The sequence below is a fragment of the Ceratotherium simum genome, chromosome 11 (genome assembly GCF_057802395.1).
Source record: "Ceratotherium simum simum isolate JZ-2026a chromosome 11, ASM5780239v1, whole genome shotgun sequence".
NCBI lineage: Eukaryota > Metazoa > Chordata > Mammalia > Perissodactyla > Rhinocerotidae > Ceratotherium > Ceratotherium simum.
This window is the reverse complement of record NC_141910.1, coordinates 36,712,998-36,740,916: the sequence shown is the minus strand read 5'-3', so window position 1 is coordinate 36,740,916 and position 27,919 is coordinate 36,712,998. Positions and strand designations below refer to the sequence as shown.

At 45.9% G+C, this 27,919-nt stretch overlaps 1 protein-coding gene across 2 annotated transcripts in view; it reads left to right on the top strand.

The window, feature by feature from the left end:
* EPAS1 (endothelial PAS domain protein 1) overlaps positions 1-27,919 on the top strand; it is an 86,923-nt gene that overhangs the window by 41,624 nt on the left and 17,380 nt on the right. For both annotated transcript variants that reach the window (XM_087436818.1, XM_004436689.3), the window contains exons 2-6: positions 5,199-5,389; positions 13,751-13,902; positions 14,510-14,594; positions 18,338-18,456; positions 18,545-18,750. In XM_087436818.1, coding sequence (XP_087292944.1) covers positions 5,199-5,389; positions 13,751-13,902; positions 14,510-14,594; positions 18,338-18,456; positions 18,545-18,750 — 753 coding nt within the window. The remainder of the gene's footprint in view (positions 1-5,198; positions 5,390-13,750; positions 13,903-14,509; positions 14,595-18,337; positions 18,457-18,544; positions 18,751-27,919) is intronic.

The following is a 27,919-nucleotide window of genomic DNA, read 5'->3' as shown; positions in this document are numbered from 1 at the left end:
TGTGCAGTCACTTCTGCTGACACCACACCCCCAGCCCTGCAGTGACGGAGGCTGCTAAGGCCCTCAGCACTGATTCCCCTTCTTCCTACTCACACGCCATTTGAACAAAGATATCAGTTCTTAATCCTACTCGCAAGGTTCCAGGGCTTTTCCCAAGGTGAGTGGGTGCTCACTTAAGGGCAGAGTCTGCCCCACCTCCATGGAATCTTTATGTCACTGTATCTTTTTCGAATCTTAACCCTCCTCTTCTTCTTGTAGTGTATATGAACATCCAATTTGTGGGAAAATATCTAACAGCACTGTTCATGTCAAAAGTGTACAATAAATAGTTTCTTTGCTGCCCGTGGAAAAACCTTTGATCTTGGACCCAGAAGAACTAGGTCTGAGACAATGTCTTTTAGCAAGTTTCTTAATCTCTCTAAATCTCCACTTCTTCATCTATTAAATGGACTCAATAGTTCCTATCTCTCAGGGTTGTTGTGAAACACATGAGATAACACATGTGGGGAAAAAAGTGCTTTCTGAACCCCTCCAGCACTTGGAGGTATTCTTATTTGTCCTTCTAGGATTGGCTGAAATCCTGCCTCCCTGAGTAGCCTTCCCTGACCTTGTTTACTCACACCAGCTTGTTTCTTATCTTGACCACCTGTAGTGTTTATTGCCTGTACTTACTTCTGTGGTTGGTGGAGATGTTTCAAGTTGTTGGCTCCCTAACTAGACTGCATACTCCTTGAGAACACGGAATGGGTGCCTTATCCACTTTACAGTTCCACGAGGTCCAGCACGGAGCTCCGTGAACAATTCCAGGTTTGCATGAGGACGCAGTTAACCAAAGGGTCACGTTTATGTTGTATGTTCCGTATACCACATATTTTGCAGGACCACCCTTTGCAGGAAGGCACTAAGAAAGACAGGAGCAGGAACTTTGTAGAAAGAGCAATTTGGAATAAGAAATAAATTTCTGAGTCTTTTCTGATGATTTAGAAAACTTAGCATAAAATATCTTTTTACAAGATCAGAGAATTCTAACATGCCATGTCCAGAATTATCATTAAAAAAGAAAATCTAGTCTAGTGCAGTTAATTCTAGGACCCATCTAGAGAGAGAATAAAGCTCAAGTATTTCAGGACATGAAGCCTCATTGACTTAAGAAGGTTCAACAACATGACACAAGAAAATGGTCAAGATCGACCTGACCAACAAATACACTTCCAGCCCTGAGACAGCATTGATTTGGTGACGAAGAATAGCTGTTATGGCCAAAGTCTGAATGTGGCTGATGCTCAGATTAGCCAGAAAATGGATCATTATTATCCGTCCTGATGGTTTTCATTTGTGGAGAGCTTTCTAGTACTTCTGACCTGTCTATACTCATCTGATTTGATCCTGATAAATAAGACATGAGATCTCGCCCATTTTGCAGATGAGGATATCAGGGCACAGAGAATGTATTTTCTTGTCCAAGATCAGATAGCTGGATAGTCTTGTGGCCAATCTGTTAAAACACCAGTCCTCCTAACTTCCAGTCTCCTGGTCTATTTGCTAAGAGGCCCAACCTGTGATACATTGTGCGAGGAAGTGGACTGTGTATGCCTCAGTTGGGTTTAGGGAGGTCTTATGTTCACACTTAACATTAATGATTCTTGTTCTTTGGTGTTGCTAATTAAATGATGGCAGTGTTACGCATTTTTGTTTGTTCTTCCGAGAGTCAACATTAGACAAATATCTCTGGGCTGTGTCAAGGTTAAGTAGATAGTCTAATTAAAGTCATGCTGGTCCCAGAGTGCAACTGTAAAAATAAGGTAGCTAAAATGGAACTCATGACTTTTAAGCTGCATAAGATTCTCAATCTTTCTTTTTCTCAATGTTAAGATGTTGCTGTTTCTTTATTTCTTGCTAAAGCCACTATCTCCTACTGTTAAGCAGTGGAAAAAGTATTGGCCTAGGAAGAGATGGGTTCTAGCCCTCACTCTGCTACTAATTAGCTGTATTGCCCTAGGTAAGTAACTTAACCTGGTCAGGCCTCAGTTTTCAGATCTGTGAAATGGGGACAGCAGCAATGCCTGTCTTGCTCATCTCACGTGGAGGTTGTGAGGATGGAATTAGACGGGGAGCACCCGTGTGTCTCAGGACTTCTAAGTGTCTGCTCACTGACTCTACACTCTCCCAGGGCTTGTGCAGGCATTTGCTTTGTGAGATGGGGCAAGTTACATATGATATCTGAGCCCCAGCTTCCACATGTTTAACTCGTGCTCACAATACCTACCATACTGTGTTGTTAGGAGGATTATAATAAGCTCCTACATGTAAGGTTCTTGGTGCAGTGCCAGGCACAAAAGTAGGTGTCAGTAAACATTTGTGTGGTCAAGGGAACATGGCAGGACCCAAATCTCAAATGGCATTGCCAGACAGAGCACCGAGTCCTGGCTGCCTTTCCCCTTCCTGACTCTTCCTCTCTGCCTTGTCTGCTCTTCACTCTAAGGAAGGGGCAGTGGCGAAGGGAAGCTCTGTGCAAGCAGATGTTGGTGTTAATGTCATAGCCGTTGCTGGGGATCTCTTCTGTCCCAGGATGGCTTCTCTAGACACCCCTAATGACTGGTCATGTGTTGAAGATGCTTTTGTTGGGGAGCGCAAGGGTTGGTGCTGGAGATGGAGTCCAGCATCTTAAAGATGCTGGCTGTCTTTTACCTGGCACTCGTGACACGCAGGCGTGATGTGTACGGTTTTAGTGTCCTGTCCCCTTCCCATCCTCCTGTCCTGGGCCAGGATGCCTGCAAACCTTGAACAACTGCCTATGCTCTGCACTCAGAGGTCAAGATTAAAATGCAAGTGGGAGGGACTAATGGAGAAACTTCCACTAAAGGTCTGGTGCAAAAGCAAAGTGACCCTAAGGGCAGGTCCTGAGAGGGTGGGGAGGGGTGGGGGACAGCGGGGAGAGTTCTGAGAGTTGGAACCTGGAGGAGAGGAGGAAGCAGGAGTTAGGTAGAGGAAACAGAAAAGGGAGATAGGACAAGAAAAACAATGTCACCTATTTCACAGTTTCTCTGAAGGTTCTTCCTGACTATCAACAGCTGTTGGACATTCTTCCTGCACTCTTGAGTATATGATGCTTGATCCATCTAGGGAGCTGGATGTCCTGTTTTTTAAAATGAAGCATGTTGTAAAATCAAAACAGTGCCTCTACCCCAAATCTTGAGGGGTTTGAGAGGTGTGTCAACATTCTGTGAATCCCCAAATACTGATTTTCTGACCAGATAATAGGCGACAAAGCCAAACAAAAGGAGAAGCAGCCTCTGGTTTTGGAAATCTCAGAAAGGAGGGCAGAGAGAGCCAGCTGGAGCTGACTGGATGAGCTTCGAGAGCCGTGAACTGCATTGGACACTTTCTAAAAAAATAAAATCAAGATTATTTATTAAATAAGCAATATAGGTTATTTATAGAAACCTAAGAAAATACAGATAAGCAGTAAGAAAAAAAATCCCCCTAACCTCATTGACCTGAAACTGCTAACATTTTGGAGTGTAGGGAGGCAGAACAGTCATTGACGGACAGAGCCTAGATTCTGGGGCCCACCTGCCTGGTACAAAGCCCGACTTGCCCATTTACCTGCCGAGAGGCTGCAAGTGAATTACTTAGCCTGGACCCATTTGCTTGTCTGTAAATTAGGGATAATAATAATAACTACTTCCAAGAATTAAAGAAGCAAATGTGGTGCTTAAAATAGCAACTGGAATATAGGAAGCACTATCTATGTGATAGCTGTAAGACTAACAGTTATTTTATTTCTAGAATTTTTCCTATATGTGTATAATACATACACTTCTATGAAAATAGGGCTGTACTGTACTTTTGTCATGTATTACTCTGATCATCTTTTCATGGACAAATTTGTTATTATTAGCTGACATTGATTGCTTACAGTTGGGATAGACCCGGTGGTTAAGATTTTATATAAATTATTGTATTCAAGCCTCACAATAACTCTGTGGGGTAAGTACTGTTATTACCGTTTGACAGATTAGAAAACTGAGGCTAAGCAGTTTTGGGGTTTGTGTGTGTATGTGTGTGTGTGTGTGAGGAAGAGTGGCCCTGAGCTAACATCTGTTGCCAATCTCCCCCTTTTTGCTTGAGGAAGATTAGCCCTGAGCCAACGTCTGTACCCTTCCTCATCCACTTTGTACATGGGTTGCTGCCACAGCATGGCTTGATGAGTGGTGTAGGTCTGTGCCTGAGATCCGAACCCACGAACTCGGGCCACCAAAGCGGAGCACACTGAACTTAACCACTACACCACCAGGCCAGCCCCTAAGCAATTTTAATAATTTACTATATAGTGCTGGCCAGTGGAGAAGTTAGAATTTCAGTCCAGGCAGTCTGGCTTTTAAACTTGCCCATGTTAGAACTTCATGTGGGCATGCTAAGAAGATCCAGGATTTCTTTAGGACTTCCTGAAAGAGGCAGGTTTGAGTGTGTGTCATCTTTCCTTCTGTCATGCAAAGAAGAGGAAAGTGAGCATTAGACAGGCTGGTACCTATGCTGGCAGGATTAGAGAGAAACCATGTTTGTGCTCACGCCTTTTTAACCCCGGGCAGGTATGCACTTAGGGACACCAGACTGATGGATGTCTGGCTGACTGTTCTTCTTGGGCTCTAACAGCATTTTTGACTTTTACTGTGGAAATCACTGATACAAAATGGGATCTAAGGTCCAGTATTAGGCTTACTTTTTTCTAAGTGCTTTTTATCTGGAAAGAGAACCTTGAAGCAGTCTTTCATCTTGTTCTCCAGAGCTTTTGACACAGCCATCTGGGCCATGGGCTATAGCTTCCTTATATTTCCCTCTCCATCACTGAGCATTTACCTCAGTCCCCAGATAACCCAGGACCAGGTCCAGGGCATTGCCAGTTGATTAATTAAATCCACAAGTCTTTGCTCAAACTCCACCCATGTGAAGCCCTGTCTGGACACCATGGGCACACGGGAGGAGGAAGGCGGTTGAGAAGACACAAACACACATGAGTGCAGAGCTGACAGTATAAAGCAGGCTGTATGTGGCTCAGGCGACTGCTGTGAGCTCGGATCAGTTCACTGGGAGCGTTTGGTTGTTCCATGGGTTGGGGGGCCCTGGGGTTGTCTTGACCAGGGGTGTGATAGGATGGCAGTGATGTTTTAGGGACTAACCCTTGTCTCTCAATTTAGGAGTAGCTCGGAGAGGAGGAAGGAGAAGTCCCGAGATGCTGCAAGGTGCCGGCGCAGCAAGGAGACGGAGGTCTTCTATGAGCTGGCCCACGAGCTGCCCCTGCCTCACAGCGTGAGCTCCCACCTGGACAAGGCCTCTATCATGCGGCTGGCTATCAGCTTCCTGCGAACACAAAAACTCCTGTCCTCAGGTGAGGCTGGCAGGCTCCCCCAGGTTGGCACCAATGGCAGCCTTACCAGCCCGTCCTTACACACAGGAGGCTCCATTGTGCCAGAGTCGGAAGGCCAGTGGGAAGTTCTCTGTCTGGGAACTCCCACTCTGCAGAACTGGCCCCCACAGCAATGCCATTGTTAGTGCTTTATTCCTTCATGTTGAACATCTCCTTTCCAGCAATGACCTTTACAATGAATACAACCATGAGATGAAGAGCAGGGACAGAACCAAGGAAGTGCATGGGCACCCAGAAGCTGAGGAGGACAGAGAGGGCTGGGAGAACAAGAGCAGCCTTTGCTGGCTCTGGGCTGCATCCTTAGGGAGCATTCTGGTGCTTATCTTCCAGCTACCTTCTCCAGGAAAGCAGAGGTGTGCCCATGCGATCTTTTCCCTCTTAATAGTCAGTATGCCAGGCAGATTATTTGGTGTCTCTGCTCTTGGTTTCCTCATCTGTAAAAAGGAGTTAAAAATACTTATAGCACCGGGTGTCTGTGAGAATTAACTAAGATGACGTCTGTATCGCAACAGACCCGGCTACACTCATTCACACTGGGGAGTCCTTGACGGAGAACAGCCTCCCCATCAAACCAACTAATGCTCACCCTCCCTGGTATCTCTGCGAGTCTCAAGTTCACAAGACTTTTTTTCTCCTCAGAGTTCACATTCTTCAAAACACCATTTCCTGTTAGTTCTGACCAGAAAGAAGTGGGTTGAGGAGTTTTCCAGTTTCAGATGCTATGTCACAGTCTCATCTAGTCTGTTTCATAAGGAAACTGGGCAGCAGGCAGTGCCCCTCCCCTCCCGGCTGTGGCACTGCAGGTGGGCAGCATCCCAGGTGGTGAGCGTGAGGGAGGCAGGCAGGCAGGAAGGCTCTTTTGTGGTTGGTTTTCAGTTTTCCTGAGTGAGCCTGGTGCCTTGGAGCTGGGTTGATTCTGCTATCCTGTTATGAAGTGGCTATTCTGGGAAGGAAACCCAGAGCAGAGGGAATCCAGTGTGAGGCGGGGAGGCCAGACCGGCATGTGCTATTCTGGGCCCTGGAGCACAGGAAGGATATGGGGGAAAGACTTTCAGAAAATAAGATGACGGCTCAGTGGGTCCAAGGGTTGGAGGGCTAACCATGTACTGCAAATCTAAAGAGTCTCGGAAAAGAGCGGACAGGAGGGAGGAACCAAGGGCAAAGATGCTCTATAAATACTTTCAAAGAAACAATGTGAGGTGTTGGCAGATTCATCGTCATAGATGCTACAGAAAGAGGGAACAATGGGCTGAAGTATAAGAAGGGCCTGGAGATGCCATCATAGGGCACATGTGAGGCTTGTCTTCCTGGACATGTGAGGGCAGTGTCTGGTGATGTTGGAATCATTTTTACATATACATAGAGTAAGCAGTGGAACATTTAGTGACTAGATAGAGACCCCTTCCTTACACCTAGAAACATCTCAACTTCCCTGTTATGTTACTTGAAATTCTACTCTTAGACATTAATTTCTTTGGGTTAATCATTGTTTCCTTCCACCACCACCCCCGTTCCTCCACCGACAGAGAGCCCCAAAAGGAGTAATACATTAATCCTGGGATACCTCTCTGATTGAATTTGGACTTGTAGAACGTTTCTCTTCATTTCACAGATGATGAGAAGTGAGGCACAGAAAAGTTAAGGTTACTCAAAGTTACACATTTAGCACATGGTGAATCTGCTCCTGGAATTCAAGTCTTTTTAAATCTTGGTCCATGGGAAAGACAGATATGAGAGGGCAGGAGCATTCTGCAAACCTGGTCAGGTGAAGATGTTGACAAGGGCTGGATATTGGGGGAACAGGCTAAGCCCTCTGAGCACGTCTGCCTGCGTGTGTGCTGGCATAAACCCCCTATGTGCCAGACAGAGTGGAGGAGATAGGACCAGAGTGGCCACAGCAAGACATCATACATCCCGCTCAGGAGCTGTTGCAAGTTGTGGACACAAACTGCCTGCCCTCTGGCTGGGCTTGGCCCCAGACCAACCAGAGCGCTCAGTACATCAGCTCTGGTCCTCTCTGTCCCAAGGAAAGAAATGACGGTAAAGCATAAAAAGTGTCTCCATTTGGCCATCTGGTCCTGGCGTCCTTGAAGGAGCAGTTATAAAACACACATCGCTGGGGGAGGAGGAGATAGATGGCTTTTCAATGTCCCCTTTCTCTCCCCTCTATTCCAGGCTCCTGCCACATATGCTTTAAACCAATTGTTGAAATCGTTTTCAGGAATTGTATGGGAGACAGGATCTTTTTCTTTTTAAATCGTATTTTGCTTTTTCAAAATATGCAGTGCGATGAAAAGGAGTGCAGGATTTGGGGGCAGACAGACCTCCACTGGAAGCTCGGTTTGGCTGCCTTCTTTCTCTGTAACCTTGTGAAAATCTCTTTACTGTCTTTGAGCTTTACTTTCTCATGTGCACAAAGGGGATAATAGTACTTACCTTGCTGTTTGAGGATTGAGATAATGGCTATAAAAGCCCGTATCCTCTTGCTTGCCACATGTTAGGCTCTCAATAAGTTATAGCTTAGAAATAAAAGTTATGAACAAGTAAATTGGTTTATAAGTATAGCCTTCTGGAGAAATGATGTAAAAGAAAACCCAATGTAAACGCTTACTATCCTCTTACCCACCTTTTAGCAGTTTCTATCAAAATCCAGAGTTGCCAAGCTTTTCCAAGTCAAAACAAACCATAGGTTCATTCTTGAAGCATTTCTAACAAAGGTGAGCGAGCACCCATATTGGCTCGCTTTGTAATAGGAAATAGCTGGTTGCATACCTCAGAGTTCAAAAGGCTAAAAAAGACCAGGTTTTGCTTTAGAAAAGTTTCTTCTTTACTTAGTAACACGTTTCCCTTTGATTTTCACAGTAGGCTGTTCTGTGTGGGAATGTTGGAGAGGAAACCTCAACGCTGAGAAATTCAGGCTGGGAGTCTGGGCCACCGATTGAGATTCGTATCACAGGAAGTGAACTGAAACAATAGCTTTATGATATTAGCTTCCACGCTGGGCCGAGAACAGAACACACTCTGACGGGAACGTCAGTGGAAATACCACTTGATTGTCTTAAATCCTCTTTCAAGATGAGCCCCGCAAACCGTGACCAAATGGGGGTCGCTTCTGTATTCGGAGGGCCTTCAACAGCAGTAAATATGCAAAATTGGCTTTTCACCAGAAAATTGATTTTTGGCTTCCCCACACTAGTACGTGGTGAAATCAAATTCATTTTACACAAGAGCTGGAGGTCAAGGTGAAGCAAGGTTTCTAAAGAGAAATGTCAGGTTTATTATTGCTTCGTTGGCATTTGCTTAGTGAAGACAGCAGTCTTAATAAGAGAGTATGATTTCATGAGCTCTAGACTACTAAGGGAAGGACATTAAAATGTGGGACAAGTGATTTCAGAGTTTTACTATGACCTTTTCATGCAGGAAAAGTGGGACCAGAGGGAAAATTGTGGAGGCAGACGTGGTTTCTGGTGCCTTCTTATGCCCCACTTTCAGACTTCTCTTCCCAGGCTCTCACCCCTACTTTTTTACTGTCCCGCCCCTTGCCTCACCCACCCTCCAAAGGCTTTTTTCTGTCCTGTTTGGAGAGGTGCCAATAAGCTGATTCATGCTAGGATGTTAAGGGCTGAGAGCAGTCTCTTCTAGAGATACTGACATTGTTCACATCATTCCCTTAACTTAAACCAAAAAAGTCTGGTCAACCAGCCAGGTATTTGCTGACCCCAGCCCTCTGCTACATCTTTGAAAGGCACTACAGAGAGGTAAGAGAGGATAAAAGGTTATGTAAAGAACAAAGAAGTGAATCTCTAGTGGAGGACTTTCAAGGCCCTGTGGGGAGACCAGCAAGATCAGTGCCTTCTGCCAAAGATGTGAGGGTAGCCAAAGCCTGCTACCTGGTATAATGGTGGGGTTTAAAGGGATGGCTAATGATCCAGTAAGTGACCCAAAAATAATTTCCTCCTGGCTTGACTGGGCCTGCTCTTGCAGTCAGCACACCCAGGACGGGAGTTAGTGGTGGGTCTGTGGGCCTGGGATAGCTGGAGGGGAGGAATCGGTTTAAAAGGAAAGCCCGTGATGACAACTGACTGGTGACTGTCAACCACGCCCTTCTGTGCCAGGAAGATGGCATCAGAATGGCTTTAAGAACAGTCAAGCAGTCCTGGATCTTCTCAGGGTGGGAAACAAAGAGGGAAAATGACCCTGGTGAAATAAAAACACCTCCTGACCAGCAGCACTTGTGACAGTCTGGTCGCAGAGACCCAGTCAGGAGTGTCTGCTCTGCCACCCTGCCCGCTCAACACCGACGCCCAGGTCCTGCTGCCCATGGGGTCCCGCCCCACCTGGGTGGTGCTGCCTGAAGGAAATGAGCGGTGCTCCGGAAAAAGTGCTCCGAAACCTCAGCCCGCGCATATCCTGGCTGTGGGGAGTCATCAAAGCCTGTTTACTGGGGCTATTTTTAGCATTAAAGAATCTTGTTGTGCTCCCCAGGCTGAGCATGCTTCGTCTCAGCAGAGCGCCTCTGATTTCGATGACCTGCCCCTCTTCTTTGGGGTCAGACCCTGAAGGGTCCTGGGAAGCAAGTAACTGAGACCTAGAACTCGAGGCAGTTTAGAGACCCCGTTGGGGGCTTACTGAGCACCTACTGTGGGCTCCTCTTTATTCGGCACCAAGGGTTCCTTCTGGATTGTTGTGTAATCTCACAGCGGTTTATCTTTGTCTTCCCCACCAGTTTGTAGATTCCTTGAGGGAAAGGATTGCGCCTACACCTCTCGGTATCCCTGACTTTCCCTAGGACAGGACTGAGCACATAGTAAGTGACACTTGTTGACAGATGGCCTGACTGATTGCCTGCTTTGTGCCCAGCACAGGGCAGACACACAGTAGGAGTGTGATAACTACGTAGTGAATTACTTATGTGTCTAACACTGAGTCAGAGATTGATGCTACAGTGCAGAAGGCAGAGTGTCCACATGGCAGAGCAGTCTTCAGCAGGGGTGATGTGCATGAGCCCCTAGCCCCTCAGGCAAGGGTCTCCTCTGGCCTGCAGTTTACCCTCAGCTCCAAGCTGACAGTGAGCTGGCCAGGTGCCTTCAGAAACCCCCAGGAGGATAAGCAGGTGTCGCGGGAGCAAATAGTTCCTCAGAGGAAAGAGGCCCGGCTGTCCCAGGGTCCCTGGGGGCCAGTCTGCTGGCTTCCTGGTCCCCCAGCCATTGTGACTTCAGTTCTAAGACATTCTGTTTCCATTCGTGGCCCCTGAGTGCCCCTCTCCTCCCTCCCAGAGGCCGGCTGGCCGGCTGCTGTAGCCAATTTCGCCGCCTCCTGGAAGCAAGTATACTGGGCACGGATGGAAACCAGTTTGGCTGTGTTGGAACTGTTAAAAACAGGAAATTTTAAGCAGAACTGTTTCCTCTGGGCCTAGTTAACCCAAATAGGGTTGTCTTGGGATTACTCCAGATTTTGAAGTCAATGTTGCCACTGAGATCAAAGAAATGGAAGAGAAAAAATCTTCTCAAATTGCCAGCACTCACAGGGCTGACCTCTGCTGTCTGGAGAAGGTGGTCACCTATGTGTTGTGATTTAAATGGTGCTGAAAACCTCTCCTCACCCATCCCCAAAATAGGTCGCCACCTGCCAAAATAGGTCAGTTTTTGCAGCGTTAGGGTTACTCATAGGACCTTGAGTTAAGGCAGCGATTCTCAACCTGTGATCCTAGGGCCAGCAGCGTGCATGTCACCTGGGAACTTGCTAGAAAAGCAGATTCGTAGCCCCTAGCTGAGACCTCCTGAATCAGGAACTCTGAAGAGGGGCCCATCTAGGGCCGGCTTCACAAGCGTGTGACCTGCACGGTCCAGCAGAGCTCCACACTAAGAAGGGCTCTGGGCATAGTTTAATTTTTCAACAAGAGGTCCCATGTTTTTACTTTGCATTGGGCCCCACAAATTATGTAGTAGCCCTGGGCCCAGAAATCCTTGTTTTAGCAAGTCCTCCAGGTGCATGCTCAAATTTGAAAGCACTGATGTAAGTCATTATTTCTCCTAAAGCCCCTGTTTAAATATAGATGTTAACTGGGAGCACTAACATTGGCAGTGGCGTCACCCATACCTGAAACTTTGGTTCATTATCATCATTTCAGCTGACTAGTTGGTTGGCAGAGACCCTAAGCAGGGATCAAGTGTGAGTATATGTGTGGTACAAGGTCATTCCCAGATAGTCTGCCCTCCCATAGGCTAGCCGCCTGAACCAGGGTGTGAAGAGGAGAGAATTTCCATCATTTTGTTCCACACTTTAGCAAAACAGAGGCGAAGTCACCAGGATGCTACTCTGCACAGCCCAACTCTTGGCTGTAAAGGCTGGCCTGTTTCTGGACAGGCCTGCTCTGTTCCTCTGCAGAAATAGCAGCATCTGTGACTCTGGCACATTCACTGATCCTGTGTCCTGAAGGTGGCTGTTCCCCAGTGGTGCCATTGAAGCCCCTTGGTAGGAACATCTCCTAATTTGGATTTGTTCTTGTTGAAGAATAACACCCTATAGCCCAGAGCTTAAATTTAGGGGCTCAAGGGAAAAGAGAAAAGAGAACCAAATAAAGCCAGTGCCCTTGCAGAAAGGCCTTTGAACCTCATTTCACAGCATCCATGTGTCGCGTGCCAAGTGGCCCATAAATCTAATTGCATTTCACATTCCCTAGAACAGTCTTAACTTGAAAGACTTCTTTTAGTTAAGTGAATATTAACTTTTATAAGTAAAAAATTACTCTCTAATCCCCTTGTTCTATAAATTAAGTGAGGCATACTCAGCTTGATGTTTGTACTGGATGGATACAAATTTTTATGAGTAAATGTATGTTTGCAGTTAAATAATGAGGGAGAAGTGGGGCTGAAATAAAGTCTGGGTCTGAGGATAATAACCAAGGGCCTGGGGCCTGGGCCCTTATTTGTGTGGGACAAGAGCCGGGTCTCCATTTTGCACATAGCAGATGTCTACTTGATAGGCCAGGGCCACTCACAGTGGTTGGTTGGGGGTGGGTGCTTTCCAGTTGCCCCCAGCAAGCACCGCTGAAGCCCACCATTAATGCAGTTAGTTGCCTCATGCAGTTTTGCACCTCTGGTCTTCATTCTCTCCAAACTGTTCTGCATGCCATTGCCAGATGAATCTCCCCAAAGCCATGCTCTGAGATGCCACTCCTCCAGGACCCTGGACCCACCTCAACAGCCCAATTGCTGAGACTGGGAAATGGACCCTTCTCTTTAGCCTGATGGGCCTCTTCTCAGTCCCTGGGAGGGAGCTTGCTCCAGGCTCTACCACCTCCATGTTTTCCAGTGTCTGCCCAATCCACCGGGCCCAGAAAGCCCTTCTTTCGTTTTACTGAGTGAAATCCCTGTTTTTCATGAGTCTCCTCAAATCCTCTTCTTTGTAACAGTTGTCTCTGACCGCCCCCAAAGCAACCCCCTCTTCCTCTGACCCTTTGAGCACTTACTGTCTACACTCCTCTTTGGGCCCCCAGCTCTGTTGCCCTTGAGTTTTTACTTAGATTTGCATCTCTTTGTGCTACACATCCCCATCTAGGCTTTGAGCAATTTGAGGGCAGTGACAGTATCGTAGACAGAGCAGAGGGGGAAAGAATTCACAATGGTTGGTACCATTTTAGGCATTTTACATATTTATTTAATCCTTACAACTCAAAGAGATGGAAATTATTATCCTCGTTTAGCTAATGAAGAAACTGATGTGCAAAGAGGTGGTTACTTACCCAAAGTTGTAGCCTTATAGGAGGAATAGAATCTGTGTTTATTTGACTCCAAAGCCTATAAATGGTTAGGAGTGTAGTTCTGGACTCAGCTGCCTGAGTCCATTGGCTACAACCTTTATAACCTTGGGAAAATGATGTAATCTCCCTAAGCCTCATCTGTAAGATGAGAGTACCTGCCTCCTATGAGTTGTAAAGATTACATAGCATGCTCAGTGCAGTACCTGATATGCTGTCGTTGCTCAATATACATTAGCAGTAGAAATCATTGTTCCTACTACTACTGTGACTGCTCTTGCATCAATGACCACTACTGCCACCATTACCACTAGTACCACAGGTGTAACCACCACTACAACTGTACTGCCCGCAAAGCCCTGGTCAGGGTGTCCTCTGTGTAGTGGTGCTCATCAAATGCCCGCTGCTTGGGCATGTGGTAGACACTTAGAAGGTTGGCAATGTGCGTTTCCAGAAAAGTCCACTTAATGCCTTTGAGCCATCCTGGCAGACATCCATCCATGCCAGTCACATCTGTTTTAACACCACATTCATGCAAGCCATCCAACCCCTTCTCTTTCCAGTTTGCTCTGAAAATGAGTCTGAAGCTGAGGCTGACCAGCAGATGGACAACTTGTACCTGAAAGCCTTGGAGGGTTTCATTGCCGTGGTGACCCAAGATGGCGACATGATCTTTCTGTCAGAAAACATCAGCAAGTTCATGGGACTCACACAGGTGATACCCTCCTCTGGCTCTCTTTCAAAAGGGGGAAGAGGGGACCGGCCTGGTGGCGTAGCGGTTAAGTGCGCGCGCTCCACTGCTGGCAGCCTGGGTCCAGATCCCAGGCGCACACCGACGCACCGCTTGTCAAGCCATGCTGTGGCGGCATCCCATATAAAGTGGAGGAAGATGGGCACGGATGTTAGCCCAGGGCCAGTCTTCCTCAGCAAAAAAGAGGAGGATTGGCAGATGTTAGCTCAGGGCTGATCTTCCTCACACACAAAAATAAATAAATAAATAAAACAAAAGGGAGAAGAGTTTCCATTTGGGGGTAGAAATTAGTGGAAAGTTCTGGTCACATACCTCCTGACCTCTCCCTGATGTGCCTACCCTCCTCCTCTCTGATCTCAGGCCATAAGCCTCAGGAACAGACTCCCAGTACCTGGCATTGGGTTTGGCATTGCTGATGGCCATCCTGGTGGACCTAACATTGGATTGGAATATGAGAAGACCTGGTTCAGTCTTCTCCCTGTCTCCAAATCTGGAACGTGGCTCAGCTTCCTCTTGGAGATTTCTTCTTCAGTGTTAAGAATAATGAAGCCCAACCTTGTTTTTGAAATAGGTGGAGCTAACAGGACACAGTATCTTTGACTTCACTCATCCCTGTGACCATGAGGAGATCCGCGAGAACCTGAGTCTCAAAAATGGTAAAGTATTCTTCGTTGTATATTCTCTTCCTTCTTACACCACCTGGGAGGGGATCTGCATTCCCTTTGTCTATGAATGTAGAACTGATGGATCATGGCCATCATGAACCAGAAAACAACTGACATCCATAAAAAATCCAGCAGAGCCTGTGAGACGAGATGGAGGGCACTGAAAGGACCTAGTAGTACTCACAAATATCATGAGTTCCCTTCATGGTGCCCGATAGCACACTATTAGGACATTTCTTTGGCTTACGATACTGTCTCCAGGAGGTTTCATCACCTGAGAGTCCAGCATTTCTGCCAACTGACACCACCCAAACCAATAAACTTGTCAGTGCCAAAATGTCCATGGGAACTATTGCAGCTGTCTATTGCTGTGTAAAAAATCACCTAAAACATAGTGGCTTAGATGATCATTTTATTACCTTTTCATGATTCTGTGGGTTCTGTGAGTGGTTTTTTGCTCCATGTGATGTCAGCTGGGCTGCCATCGTCTGGAGGCTGGACAAGGTGGGATGACCAAGATGGCTCACCCACAGCTGTGGGACCTTGTGGCCAGTAGCTGGAGGCTGGGACTCAGCTGGGATGCTGGCACAGCCAGACCTCTCTCATTCCATGGAGTCTCAGACCCTCTCCCTCTCAACATGGTGTCTCCAGAGTAGCCAGACTTCTTACAGAGCAGCTTAGGGCTCCCAAAAGTACGAAAGTAGAAACTACTGGGCCTTCTGAAGGCTTAGTCCTGAAACTGGCATCTCATCACTCTGCCTCTTCTGTTGTTAGAGTGACTTACAGGCTAGCCCCAATTCAATGTGGGAACAACCCAAGGCTGTAAATATCAGGAGGCGTGGCTCAGTGAGGCCATCTTTGGAGACTAGCTACCCCCAGAGCCAAGGAACGAATCTGGTCCCCTGGTGATAAGACATAGGACAGGTAGTTTTTGATGGAGAAGAGATTTAAAAGGTCTCGTGTGCTGCATCTTACCTGTGGGGGCATCCAGCAGGTGCCAGGGTATGGAAGGGCCCATCCAGGCAAAAAGGACTTTGTAGTGACAATCAGAGCTGCTGCTTTCATCTCTTGTAACTGGGGACATTCAAGCAAAGACACAAATGGGTGTATTGTCAAGAGGACTGAAGCTTTGAACAGAAGTGGGGCTCCTAGGGCCGGCCCTGTGGCTTGGTGGTTAAGTGCGCGCGCTGCGATGCTGGTGGCCCGGGTTCGGATCCCGGGTGCGCATCGAGGCACCACTTCTCCGTTCATCCTGAGGCCGAGTCCCACATACAACAACTAGAAGGATGTGCAGCTATGACATACAACTATCCACTGGGGCTTTGGGAAAAATAAAATAAATAATAAAATCTTTAAAAAAAAAAAAAAAAAAAAAAAAAAAAAAAAGTGGGGCTCCTTTCAAGGTCTCTTCTGAACCTGGGATTCAATCACTGCCCTGGGCAGATTCTGCCCCGTCTTGATATCTCCTTTAACATCTCTCTCCTGTTCACTGCAGGGGATGTGTGCTTGTACAACCTGAATAACAGAGGCAGTGGTACCAAGCCTGCAAGGTTTGGCTATTGTTACTGCATATGCTGCAAAAGCAGACGCTTCATTGGTCCACTTCCACCCTCGTTAGAGACTGAGCCTGCAAAGTGCAGAATTACAGCCACCCCAGCACCACTACCGACTTCTCACCCAGCCCCTCTGCCCTTCCACCTGAAGGCCTCAGGCCACCTGCTCTTACATTACACAGGCTGGAGAGCACTCCATGGGCTGTTCAGTGTTTTATCCGTGCTGCTGAGAAAGTCTTGTTTGGGTCTATGAGGAGGGGCTACCAGACTTTCTGAATCCCTTTCTAAAGCAAGTACGAGAAGCGTGAGAAAATCAAAGTCTTTTGTTTCTTCTCTACTCCAGAAACCCTTTAGCCCTTGAGTTCTCAGTCTCAGTTCAACCGCTGACCTGCATCTCAGTCTGATCTTGTGACCTGAACCAAGTCACTTCACTGCTCTGTTCCTCAGAGTCTTTCTTTTCAGATTGACAGCATTGGAGCAGGAAAAGTCTAGGACCTTCCAGCTCCCAAGTGCCATGGTTCACAGCATAATTCTACTTTATGTATCTGACTAAAACGCAGATCTCTTGGTCCATGTCTCAAGGACTTGGGATCAAACTCAATGAATCAGCAAATCCTCTTTGAAGCTGCTGGCCTGAGTGGACTCACGATCTGGAAGTAAAGGGTTAATGTGAGGACCTAGAGGAAGATAAGGCTATGAGGCAGATTGTGGAAAGCTTTGAAGGCCAGGCGAGGGCCTTGAACTTTATCCTGTAGACAGGAGGGAGGTATTGAAAGTTTTTGAGCAGGGGTGGGGTAATCTGATTGGAGCTGTTTAGAAAGAGTAATCAAATGGCAGAATGAGGAGAATCCAGAGGTTAACAAGTTAGGAGGCCACAATAATAACCCACGTGACAGCCACAAATGAGTCCCTCCAGCCTACTAATCCCCAACACCTGAGCTGGTCCTAGTGGTGGGTCCAGGCCCCAGGATATAAGGATATCTCGTGATATGCAGACCCCACCTATGAAAATTAAAATTGTAAGAAATGTAATTAAGTATGGGAGAGATGGTTTTATAATCATGATGGAGGAATATTTTCTCTTAAAAAAAAAGATTTACCATTTGGGTCTATTACTTAGTGGGATGTCTTAGTAGGAATGTTTAATATAGATTCAAAGGTGCCGCAATTCACTTGACACATAGCTCTTTGATGATATGTCAGTCAAATAAATCACAGCCCTCTGGAGCTTTACTGCAGAGGCAGGTGGCCATGCCTGGAGGGAGGGGTGTGACCATTTGAAACAAGGCTCTGGATTGTTTGGTGATACTGGGCAGGGGGCAGGAGTGTACCTTGGAAGATCCAGGATGGAGATGGTGGTGGTGTAGGCAGAATTTAGACACGGACAAAGGGGACTCAGCTAGCACCTACTGCATTCATGACTTTGTTTTGCAAAAAGTGAGAAAAGTTCTGAATGGGCAGGCTATTTAGAGACTATAAGGAAGGAAGCTATGTTGTTTGTCTTGGTGATTTATTTAATATCCTTTCTGAGAAAGGACATGATCCATGTTGATAATCCTCAAAGTGAACTTGCTTACCAAACCCCAGGAGATTTGGACCAGAGGTCTCTCTTAAGCCTTGACATATGTTACTTTAGGGAGAAAGCTGATGGAACAGTCTCCTGAATGCAGCCATTGCAGGTTGAAAAGAGGGCACTGGAGGGTTCAAATTCCTGAGGGACAGGAGTGAAGAAAAGACAGGAGTGTCTGGGGGACATTTGTAACCTGAGAGGTTTGTCCCCTTGAAGTAATTGTGGTCTCGTCCTGACTGTCCCTTGGAATTCCTTCTAGGGAACCTGGGCCTGCCCGAGGAAAGGTTTGCTGAGATTATGGCTAATAGTCACTCATTGCCTCACTGCTCTGAAGTGGGCACTGACCATGTGCTAGGTACAATGGGAAATAAAACGATGGAACAGCCCCTATCCTCTAGGAGCTTATACTCCAGTTGGGGAGACAAGCTGGAGATGAGAAAGCTTAGTCCATAGGCCAAGATGGTACTCAGCATTCATGGCAGGCTCTGAGAGCAGATCCACGGGAAATATGAACAATACATTGCCCCGCAGAAAAACTGCAGTGGGGCCCCTCTTCTGAATATAAACATAAAACTAAATTCAACTGGTTCCCTCCACCCTTCCCCATCCAGGCTCCGGTTTTGGGAAGAAAAGCAAAGACATGTCCACAGAGCGGGACTTCTTCATGAGGATGAAGTGCACGGTCACCAACAGAGGCCGAACCGTCAACCTCAAATCAGCTACCTGGAAGGTAGGACAAATCAGACCTGGGTTGGAGTCCCAGGTGTGCCCCCCCATGCTCTTGGCCCCACATCTGACCCTCCATGGCTGGTCTCCAGGTCTTACACTGCACTGGCCAGGTGAAGGTCTACAACAACTGCCCCCCTCATAATAGTCTCTGCGGCTACAAGGAGCCCCTGCTCTCCTGCCTCATCATCATGTGTGAGCCCATCCAGCACCCGTCCCACATGGACATCCCGCTGGACAGCAAGACCTTCCTGAGCCGCCACAGCATGGACATGAAGTTCACCTACTGCGACGACAGGTTGGGGCCTGGCAGCATGTGTGCCGTGGGCAGGGCTGTGTCCTACGTGTGTGTGTGTGTACTTGTGCCTGTGGTAAAGGTATGAGTCTGGGGCATCAATGTTGTATTGCTGGGCGCAAGCTTGTGGGCCTGTGTCATTGTTTCATCCCATCAGTGCAGCTAAGGGGTTCCTCATTCCGTAGTTGGTGGTCCCCCGTTGACGCAGCACCAGGGTCTGACTGCAGAGCTGTTCTGGTGTTTGACTCTCTTGTCACTGTTGATCATTGTGGTGTGTACATATTCCTCCATATATGTGTCAGGCTGCCAAGGAAATTTCCAGGCCAGTCTGCTTCCCCAGGAGATGAGAGTCTAGAGATTTCCATCAGGACTCCCAATTCAGAGGCCAGCTGGGAGCTTCAGGTTCTGCCCTGGAAACTGGCCCCTGGCTACATGGCTTCCACTTGTTCTCTTCTGTTAATGAGCTCTTCCCTCAGCCTTTGCTCCTCCTGTGTCACCTCCATTCCGGCCACTGTCCAGCCTAGTTTTGTAGGCTTTTTGATGAAGGGAGCTAAGCCAGACTCTAACCCCCAAAGCCAGGCCCGACTGGAAATCCTCTTATGGGAGAGTGTAGTGGTTAAGAGCGTCGACTCTGGGGTTAGGCAGCCTAGGTTCAAATCCAAGATGAAGTATTCAGTGTTAGCTGTTATTCTTACCCTAAATCGTTTATTAGAGTTGTTGAAAGAGCATCTAAGACCACACGTGCAAGGCTGTGTCAGCTCTAGTTCTTAGCTGAAGGTGAGGTGAAACAGGTGGGGAAGAGGCTTGGGTTGTCGTGGGAGGGTTGAGAGGGGCATTAAAGCTGCACCAGTTCCTGACTCCCCCACTGCCTCACCTCTGCCCTCCCGTCTGTGCCCTGGCATTGGGAATGTGGGAGGATCCAGAATGTGGGAAGATGGGAGGTGGAAGGAGGAAGATAGGGAAGAATGGATGCCATGAGCAATGGCCACCATCAGGGAGGGAAAGAAAAGCCAAGAGAAGGGCCTGGGTAGACCTGGCTCGAGGAAATGCCACTGTGGCTTGCTGACTAGCGTATCACTGGATGTGGCGTCAGGGCGGGGATCTCCCAACCTGACCTCAGCTTTCTGCAGTATCCAGAGCCGCCATTTTTTTCCAGAGTCACAGTTCTCGTGGCAACTCTTCGCCATTCCAACCACTCCCCTCTCACCTTCTAGGGTTTCTCAAGAAACCCTCAGATCTCAGCTTCCCCTTCTATAACATGGAGATGGTCATACTTTCTCAACTTGTTTCACAGGATCGTTGTAAAATGAGATGATGGCTATGAAAGCCCACCGTAAATGATGCGAGGCTTTTTGTTACTGCTTATATCTTACTCCCTTGTCCTTGCCCTCTCCCAAAGCAAGTCTCCCCACTAAACTCAAAGGGCCAAGATCACTCCTGGAGGCGTGTAGTGGCTGGGGGCCTGAAAGAAGGCGAGACCACCAGCAAGAAACCGCCTTGCTCCACCCCAGTCCCACCCACCTTTCTCTCATCTGCTGGACATCCTGGGGCAATCTGGCTCTCTTCTTGGGTGGGACCCTACTTTCTAGGCCAGGCTGAGTTTCTCTCCCCTGATTCTAGACTGACCTGGTATTGGCTGGCGCCCCTTCTTAGAATTGGCCACCACTCCACGCACATTTTAAGAACTTTCGTGAAATAGGGGCCGGCCCCGTGGCATAGCAGTTAAGTGCAAGTGCTCCGCTGCTGGCGGCCCAGGTTCGGATCCCGGGTGCACACTGCTTGTCAGGCCATGCTGTGGCGGCGTCCCATATAAAGTAGAGGAAGATGGGCACGGATGTTAGCCCAGGGCCAGTCTTCCTCAACAAAAAGAGGAAGATTGGCATGGATGTTAGCTCAGAGCTGATCTTCCCCACAAAAAAAAAAAAAGAACTTTCATGAAATATCCTTGAGTCATTCCTGTCCCCAGCTTCTGACTACCATACTACCAGGGCTCAAGGCTCTTGGTGGGTAGTTATGTAAGTAGAAAGAAGTGCTCTAACCTCATAGGAAGAAAATGTCACGTATGAAGAATTTTGCCCTGGAACGGACACAGTCAGCATTTATTATAGTTGTTAGTATTGTTATTATTGTAATGATGATGATGATTAGAAAGATATCCAAAGGCAGGCATCAGAGAAATCCATGTCACGTGTGAGGTTATTTGTCAGATGCAGTCTTTGTATTCAAATGAACATTCTGGGCAGAAGACAGTTTTGTTCTGTGCATCCCTCTCCATAATCTTCAAAGATGACGAGGGAAATTCTGCTGCCTAGCCTGCATGTCTCTGGCTCCGGGTGAAGTGGTACTCTGAATGCCTTGGCCATACAGCCTGGGAGCGGCTGGAGTGCTGTGGACCACGAAAGTTGCCTATAGCCCCTGTGAGGGAAGCACATCCCTGATGTGACCCCACCAGCACTGGGAAAACCCTACTGTCCTGGAAAATAACTTGTCATCCCTAGATAATAAAAAAGAGGGATTGTTTTTAAGCTTAAGACTTTGATCCTTGTTAAAGTGAAGGAAAAAAGTCCTCTGTAAAGCGTAAGTCAAAGTTATCCATCATTTATTATCTTGTTTTGAATGAGTTTCAGGTCATTTCCTGAAAGCAACTAACCTTTGGATAAAAGAAGAGGGAAAAAACATGAGGATCTGGAGGCCTAGGAGTGGGTGAAGAGGAAGTGGACACAGAAAAGGGAGAGCCCCTGTGCTGGCTGCTTAGTTTGGTTCAGGGCTGGGAGGCAGAGTCGATACTGGCTTGTAGGAACCTGTGATTTAGGGCTTTGTGACTCAGAGTACAGAGGGTGATATTGCTTATGGGATCTACTGGATGCACTGCACTTTCAGCAAAATCGTGCCTTTCCAGAAATGCGATTACATGGCCCAAACCCTGAATTCAATGGTGCTGGAGAGATGGAAGCAGAAGCGGTTAAAGACGTAGACTGCTGTGCCACACACAAGTTGTGTTTAACCGATGAGCAGATTAGTTAACAAGGGCACAGACGCGGCTTAGACAGTTTATAAAGTGACTATTTTAAGTCCTTAATCCCTAAGTGTTATTTCTCGATTGTTTTGATGAGGACCAGGATTTTTTAGTTTTGGTGGTTTTTGTTTTCACTCTTTGTATTGGGATGGGGAAAAGCATTCTCTGTCTCAACCATATTTTTTCCTTAATATCCTTGAGATCAATGCTTCAAAAATCAACACTTCCATATCATAGCTAATGGGAGGAGGAGGGCTTTCCATTTTAATCAGGGAACTCACTAGACTTAATATCTGACACACGTGAGGGGCTGTGGTTTCCCACAAAGGGGATTATTTTCCCATAAGGAAAATTAGAAAGAATCTGATAAAATAAGGCAATTAGAATCCACAGAATCACTTCTGAGGCTGTTTGGTATTTTTTCTTAGATGCGTTGAGACCATAGACATAATCAAACAAAAAAAGAAAAGGATCATGAAGAAAAAAAGAAAGAAAGTGAGGAGAAAAATAAAACAGAAAGAAGAGAGAAAAGGGGACGCTAATCTTGTGTTTAACTCTCTGGTTCCCAAAATCAACTGAACCTGAAACAACCTATTCTGAAACATCTGAAATTGAATAAAGGAATGCAGATGGTTCAAAATACATTTGTCTTGCTCTTCTTAGTAAAGGGTCAGAGGACCATATTAAAATCCTGTATTAATTATCTGAAACACAGTAAGTATTTGAAAAGTGAATTCTATAACAATTTATATGCCAATCACATTTATGTGTAGATGGTCAACTGCTCTAGACAAGGGGAGACAGTTGAGTTGCAAGGTTAAAAAAGAAGAGTGTTCTGATTATCAGTGTAATTGACGATCTCATCTCCATTTATGACACACACAGAGGCGTTATACTCTGTTTCCTTAAAATACTGAGCAACTAATTAATGAACTGCTGTTTATTGAGCATCTGCTATGTATCTAACCCTGTGCCAGAGACTATTACATCAAAGAAGTAAAAGAGATGATTCCTGATCTCCAAGATTTTAAGGTTTGAGAGACAGGCAACTTAATGAAACCACAGTGAATGATACAAAATAGAGCATTTCATTCACCCAAAAGGAAGACAAAAGTTGTTCCCAAGTAGTTTAACTTTAAAACGGGGTGGTTCTTAGATTCATGTGGAGGTGCCATCTAGTGGCGAAAGAGAATAACTGCGAAAGACTAATTCACATAATCCCACTGTGATTCTGTCAGTTTCACATCTCCCTGTTTCTTAGAAAATAATTATAAAAGCAAATTCCATGAATCAGGGCAGTATCACTGAGAGGGTTATCAAAACTACAGTAAAAATTTCAAATTAACAAAGTGTCATGCAATCTTCACAGGTAAACAATTTGAGGACAACTCTGTTTTGTCATTGGGTTAAGGCAATATAAGGCTTAATAATATGAGGAGTTGCAGTTTAATAAATTGTCTGCATTTCAAATTCTGTGAATCAAATTTATTATGAATTCTTTTTGTAAAAAGAAGTTGGGATAAAAGTGAGGGGACAGTTGAAGATCATAAAGAGAATGTCAATAAAGAAAATTGGAAAAAGCCATAAATTGTAAAACACACATCAAAACACCTAGAAGACAACAGTGTTGAAGTCTGAGAAGAAAATAGGCTGACTTCATGCAAATTAATAGTAAAAGATTATATACTTTCATTGCATATTGAGATACATTTAGTAAGTTATTTTACTTTTTTTGAGGATGGGTGGCATCTTTAAATTCAAGGTGATCTTTCAGGTTAATACATTACCTGTGGTTTTTTAGTTTCATATATAGTTAATTCTAAATATTTTTGTAGACATACTCATTAGCCTTTCTCTACGCATTTGATGTAAGAGGGTTTATTGTGTTTTTTTAAATCGTTGAGTTAGAAGAAACTTGAAGTGCTCTCCTTGTACATCTGTGTCTCCTCCAAATGGCAGTGTTCTGAAATCGGCGTTAATGGAGTTTGAGCGTATTGATATAGAAGAAATGCTTATGTTATCCTGTCTAATCTAGTCTGCTTGAAACACTCTCCGGAACAGGCAGCTCTACAAATTCTCCTTGGAAGTTATTTCAAAATTCAATAGACTTCACAATTCAAAAATTATTCCTTCTACACGATCTGCTTCTCTCTTGCTACAATTCAAAGCACATTTCCTCTCACTGCTTGTGTGTTTCAAGGTAATGCAAGGCAGCCGTGGCATCTGGTGTCCCTCAGAACGGGGATGGTCCAGGATTAACCAGGGCTACCGTCCTACGTATAAATGCACCCCACCTGTAACATATCACACTGACGGGAAGGAAACTGATGTTCTGTTAACTACAGAGCTTGTTGTATGGATTTTATGTAACTGTGTAATATTTGAGGAAAATACGAGGCTTAAGTACTGTTGTTTAAAGCAAAGTCTGGATAAAAATATATTAAAACAGAAAGATTGAAATCTGAGCTAGTGAATAGACTGGATATTATTAAGAAACTGCAATTTCAAAGCTTATAAGCACATATAGAAACCAAAGTGAGGTGAATCAAGTGTTGCCTAGGAGAGGCCATTGCCAGAAGGGTGGAAGGAAAGCAAGCAGATTTTAATAGAAGTATGGTTTATTAGCAGATGCATTCCTTGGAAAACAAATAGGTGGTTAAAAAGTACTTAAAACTTTTATCCTCTTAAATAGTTTAAATACTCTCTAACCATCTTGTTTACATGATTAATTTACTTAGCAAATCCGTTACTCCCGGGGGGACAGGGGTGAAAACAGCCAGACCTTGTTTGACTGCAGGCATTGGTGTCTGAAGTCAAGGAGCTTGCTGCTGCGTCCTCTGTGGACGGGCACTTGGCAGTGTCACTGGGAAGAGGAGTGAGCCGTCTCAGGCCTTCAGCCTGGATTCCTGCTGCCTTCAGAGGCGATGGCATTGACACTGTAGCCAAGAAAGTAATTTTTTTCCTAGCACTCAGCCACAGGTAGTCCACGTTGAAAAGAGCCTCTGAACATTTTTAAAAGTAAAGAGCAACTGAAGAGCAATGAATAACTGTCATTTTACATTGTGAAGGCATATCTAACTTTGAAATCCAGAGCCCGGCAGTGTGATCCACATGTTTACTTGGGGTAACACTAACTTCAGAATTTAACAACCTTTTTCCTCTATATTTTCTATTTTCCTTTCCTCCTTCTTCCTCTGCCTCCTGTGGCTGCCTCTCCACGTCTACATCTCTCTCCTCACCTCATCCTTGACCTGTTTCTTTTTCCACTTGATTATTAAAGAGTGACTTCTATTCTTCTCATTTCTGAATTCGGGCAAATTGAGCCCTTTTACATTTCCCTCTTCTCTAAACAGCCTTACTGAGTCAACTTTGTAAATTTATGGGTGACCCCAAACTGTTTTTTTTTTCCAGTGAGTTAGGGGCCCTTAATTAGAAAGAAAAAAATAGTTGCCCCTTATGGAGAGAGCAGATGAAGTTGTGTTATCACAGCCAAGCTCTGGAGGCTTCTCTGAGACAGAGGGAAATTAGCGGGGACAGCCTTTCTGTGCTGTCGTGGCCGACCCTATAAACAAGCTCGGTTCATTAACCTCCCCACTGGCGTCTGCGTGCCTGCAGATGGAGGCTGATGACCATTAGCTTTAAGTTGGGGTTTCCTGGCTTTGTGAAGTTTGACCATTCGACTGTTCTTCAATTGTGTTTGGAGTATGTGTATTTCCCAGTTTTTATAGTAGTCTGTTTAAAGGAATGAAGAAGGAGACATTCAATATTTATTTTAGTTGACAAGATAAATGAAGGCTGCTACTAGGAAGATAGCTGGCAATTCTGAAATCCACATTTGTTTGTCTACTCCCAAAACATGCCCATTGTGTGCCTTTGAATGGATGGTACATTAATGAGATTTAAAAAATATTTTATTATGAGACTGATTATAATAAATATTTACTTTGAACATTTTAATTTAAAGATTCTAATCTTCAAAGAAAATTTAGTTTCTTCAGGGAGTAGAGTCAAATCTTTCCTAGAATTCCCATAGCCTCATTTTTGACAGTCTCTAGAAAATTCTAGACCTGTCCAGGAACAGAAGCAGTTTATCTGGCAAATCAGTGAGCCGGTAAGTGGCTGGCCTCTTGTCAGCAGGGTACAATTAGTACAATTCTGATTCCCAGGCTAAGCCTGAAAGGCACCAGACCCTAGAGAAAAGCTATTTGGTTGTGGAAAAGGAAGGGCCAGTGCTGTTCTACTGTCTCCTTGTTCTCCCCTAATCTCCACCTTGGCTAAGGTACCATTGGGTGCCAGCCCTGGGGTTAGAGTACCAGCCCTGGGGTTAGGCTGCCTCTGATGACTTCAGAGACCTCTCTACTCAGGGCCAAGTGAGGGGACAGAACCTCCCAGTCTGAGACCAGCTGGCTGGTTCAAGTGAGCTGCTGGACTCTCGCTGCAGAAATCTCTGCTGGGCTGAATCAGCTGAGACCTAAGCTTCTCAGCCCTGTTGGGCTGTCCCTTGTTGGGCAAAGACCTTAACCCCCAAGTCTCACCTTAGCAGAGAACTTCCCTCTTCTCTGCCTACGTCAACACCAGACACACATTAAACATTGAAGAAATGATGGGTTAAATATCATGAGGGGTTCTGCTGAGGGCTGTGTGTGTGTGCACCACATGCATTGAGACAGGTAATCATGTTCTAGGAGGAAAAGTAGATCATTAGCGCCCAGATTCCCTAGCAGTGCTGGGATAGACAGGGCTCTTGTTTTACCTTCGGTCCAAAGAGAAAATCAATCCACTGGTCAGAAACTCGGGTATTTATGGAGCGTCCATTGTAGGGGAAGCCAAAGGGGAAAGTGGTCTCTGAGTTAGGGGTCAAGAGTCTAGGAGGTAGAGAAACGAATCCATAATTCTCTGTGACACTGTGTTCACCTATTAAGACTTCATGATGAGGAAGAATTGGAGAGGGCTCCGTGGAGAAGTCAAGGGCAGAGAGAAGAGAATACATCAGGGTTCTGCAGCAAGAATGAGTTTGCCAGAAGTGAGAACTATGAGGAGAGGGGTCCTCCAGAGCAGAGGGTCCACGACACGTGGCAGATCAATTGAAAATCAAACTGCTCAGAAGATGGAGACTAGATTCTGGGGGGACTTGGAAGTTGGGCAGAGCTTATTTTTCTTGTGGTTGGTCATAGAGAAAGCTGTAGATGCTTAACTAAGGGAGTCACAGGATGGAAATAATATTTTAGGATGACTTAGTCTGACAGATGTATGCAAAACCCGTTTGGAGGAGGAGGGAGAGTAGACACAGGAAGCCAAGGAGTCACTGCTTCTGCTTCCCTCTCCGTCTTATCAGTCTCCAACATGCATAAATGACAGGGCATTCCCAAAAGTCGTGCATTCTGAAACAGAGCTTGTGATGATGAGAATGTAGCATCACTTCTAACTCGTGATAGGCCGAGTTAACAAGACAATGAGCCCATTAGAAAAACTGTATGAGATAACAAAGATTACGAGAGATAACATTTAGGTATGACGTGGGAAAGCAGCTAATCTGGTGGTTCTTGGGCAGGGCTTGTTTATTTTAATGATTCCAGTACAGAGGAAAGGGTCCTAAGAGTGTTAAGTGATTCTTCATGGCTCTCCACATTTGCCTTTTCTCTGCACACTTCCCATCAAAACCAAACACATTACAGGATGAAGAAAGGGACATTTGGGACAGTCAAGGCCCATTGTTTCAGAGCTGCCCATTTATCAGAGAATGTAATGAGGAGGCACATTTCTGTGACTGTGATTTTATATTTCTTCCTCTCAGCACCTCCAGCCCTCCCTCCTTTCCTTGAAATAGAGAAGGACAAGTAGAAGAACCCATGAAAGGAAGACCTGATGTCCTAGAGATGTCTGAGGTCACCAGGCAGGACCTGGGGAGAGGCACCCAGGGGAGTGAAGGTTTAAGCACAGACGAGGTTCTCGCTGCTCCAGGTTCCTCCTCACTCTGTGGTTAACACACACACAAAGGCCGATGCCGTGCTTTTTCCCCACTTAACGGCCACATAATTTCCACTCTTCATTTATATCATCCTCTCCTAGAATAAGCTTGATCTAGTAATCAGGAGCCCCTGATTTTTGTTTTTGCTCTGTCCCTGGACACTTGTTTGGACATCAAGCAAACTGTCT